Below are 2,373 nucleotides of genomic sequence, written 5' to 3'. Positions count from 1 at the left end.
AGCCCCGGTCCAAAGCGTGGAAAGCACACGAGAGGCGAGGATCGGCTTTCTGCCCACGGCGGTCCTCTTCCCACCGCAGCGCTTAAACAGGGAAGCGATAAGTCGTAGCAGTCCCATTACAAAATGAGCCAATCCCACAGCCCCACACGCAGTGCTGGGAGTGGAGAGGTGGCACATGCGCCCCGCAAAGTTCCCCCAGACCACTCAGAGACCCCCCAGAGTTCCCCCAGACCACCGACGGACCCCCCAGAGTTCCCCCAGACCACCAATTTTAGGAGGTTTTCTGCCTCTGTGCTCAAAAGCGGCTTTCACACTCGACCAAACGTCCTAAACCCGCAGAACAAGCGGTCCTGGGTCTGGAAGAAAGCTCTAGTGAAAAAACTCGTGTAATAGAAGCCAGCAGGCAGACGCTACAGCAGGTTTCTGTTCTAAGTGTGTTTAATGACACCAGGGTTTCTTTTCTGGTTGTTGACACGTTTGTATGGCGTGACGGGTACTTTGGGTATTTAATCCGTAAGACTGATTCAGGGTTTGTGTGTGTTTCAGGTCTGTTGATCTGCTCTAAAGCGCAGCAGCAGGAAGACGTCGTCTCAGCAGCCGCAGCCGCAGCAGCAGCAGCAGCATCATGTACCTGCCCAGACTGTGTCTGTGTTGAATAACTCGGCTACCTGCTTCTTGGCTTGTTTTTTATACTCTCCATATTTATTGCCTTTTCTGGAACGATGCTCATGTTTAACAGCTCTGGATATGGTTGCAGTCAGCAGCTCAGCTCAATAAAGAGGGTCTCCTGGTAAAGACGTGCGCCTCTCTGGTCCTTGTTTTCAAACCCACTGTGTTCTTGTTGTTCTGGCCGTCTGCGAGTTGTGGAGCTTCTCTATAACGGAGTGTGTGAATCACACGCACACGCGCAGCACATTCACCTCATTGTTATGGCTCTGAAATCCAGTCCTGTGACCTTGTTTACCAAAAGCCTCGCTCTTTCCCAGCCAGTCTGTGGGCGTCTGGCGGAGCGTCCCGGCCACATCCTGCTCCTGCCAGAGCGCCCTGCTCATTATGGTTTCCACTGCTGGCCGTTTTTCTTTTCTTAAACACAGACCCCAAACCAGCACACCGCTGCTGACCCGCCGGGCCGCGTCACGCCCATCGCCCGGGCGACCGAGCACAATAACATACAGGACGTGTGTCCATCTGTGGAGTCGCGCTGTGTTCAAAACACCCTCATCACAGTTTTCTTTCCTTGGAGAGAACCAGGGGCTCTGTTTTCAACCCTAGGGAACATGACTGGTCCCTAAAATACATCCAAACACTTTTATAGGGAACAGAAAGGCTGCCTGAACACTGCTGCCTACGTTGGTGCCCTATAGGACACTGCTATAGGGAACGTAGATGGTCCCTAATCGCTGCTCTCTGCATTGAAACACTCTAGAACGTTACTATAGGGAATATAAATGGTCTCTAATTGCCGTTCCCCACATTATAACACTATGGTTCTCTATCAGAGGGACAGAAAGACTTTCAGCCTTCCTTTATCACGGTTTCATATGGTGGAACACTAGAACACTTACAGAGAACATGAACGGTCCCCTTATCACCATTGCCTACATTGAAACACTCTAGAACACTATTATAGAGGACATGAATGGGTCTGTAATCATCCCCTACAGTGGAACCCAACAGAACCTAATAGAGAGAATATGATGCCTATCTTATCACTGATCACAATTAATGAAGCACTCTAGAACACTATTATAGAGAACATGAATGGTCCCCTGATCACTATTCCCTACATTGAAACACTCTAGAACACTATTATAGAGGACATGAATGGGTCTGTAATCATCCCCTACAGTGGAACCCAACAGAACCTAATAGAGAGAATATGATGCCTATCTTATCACTGATCACAATTAATGAAGCACTCTAGAACACTATTATAGAGAACATGAATGGTCCCCTGATCACTATTCTCTACATTAAAACACTCTAGAACACTATTATAGAGAACATGAATGGTCCCCTGATCACTATTCTCTACATTAAAACACTCTAGAACACTATTATAGAGAACATGAATGGTCCCCTGATCACTATTCCCTACATTAAAACACTCTAGAACACTATTATAGAGAACATGAATGGTCCCCTGATCACTATTCCCTACATTAATGTTCCTCTAATCACTTATTCCCTGTATTGAAACACTCTAGAACACTATTATAGAGAACATTAATGCTTTACATCACCTTTATGGGAAACAGAAAGGGTGTTAAATCATGGTTCCCTACATTTGATCAGCGTCGAGCTACAGAACAAAAATGGCCCCTAATCATTATTATGTACCTTGGAGCACCTTAGAACACTAATGTACAGAAC

At 46.9% G+C, this 2,373-nt stretch overlaps 1 protein-coding gene across 2 annotated transcripts in view; it reads left to right on the top strand.

The window, feature by feature from the left end:
* The window catches only part of mibp2 (muscle-specific beta 1 integrin binding protein 2), an 8,509-nt gene extending 7,712 nt beyond the window's left edge, over positions 1-797 (top strand). For both annotated transcript variants that reach the window (XM_017684811.2, XM_017684812.2), the window contains one exon: positions 547-797. In XM_017684811.2, the coding sequence (XP_017540300.1) occupies positions 547-565 (19 nt within the window). In that variant the 3' untranslated portion in view covers positions 566-797. The remainder of the gene's footprint in view (positions 1-546) is intronic.
* Positions 798-2,373: the final 1,576 nt, after the last annotated feature.

This window comes from Pygocentrus nattereri, chromosome 7 (genome assembly GCF_015220715.1).
Source record: "Pygocentrus nattereri isolate fPygNat1 chromosome 7, fPygNat1.pri, whole genome shotgun sequence".
Taxonomy (NCBI): domain Eukaryota; kingdom Metazoa; phylum Chordata; class Actinopteri; order Characiformes; family Serrasalmidae; genus Pygocentrus; species Pygocentrus nattereri.
This window is presented reverse-complemented; position numbering and strand designations above follow the sequence as displayed.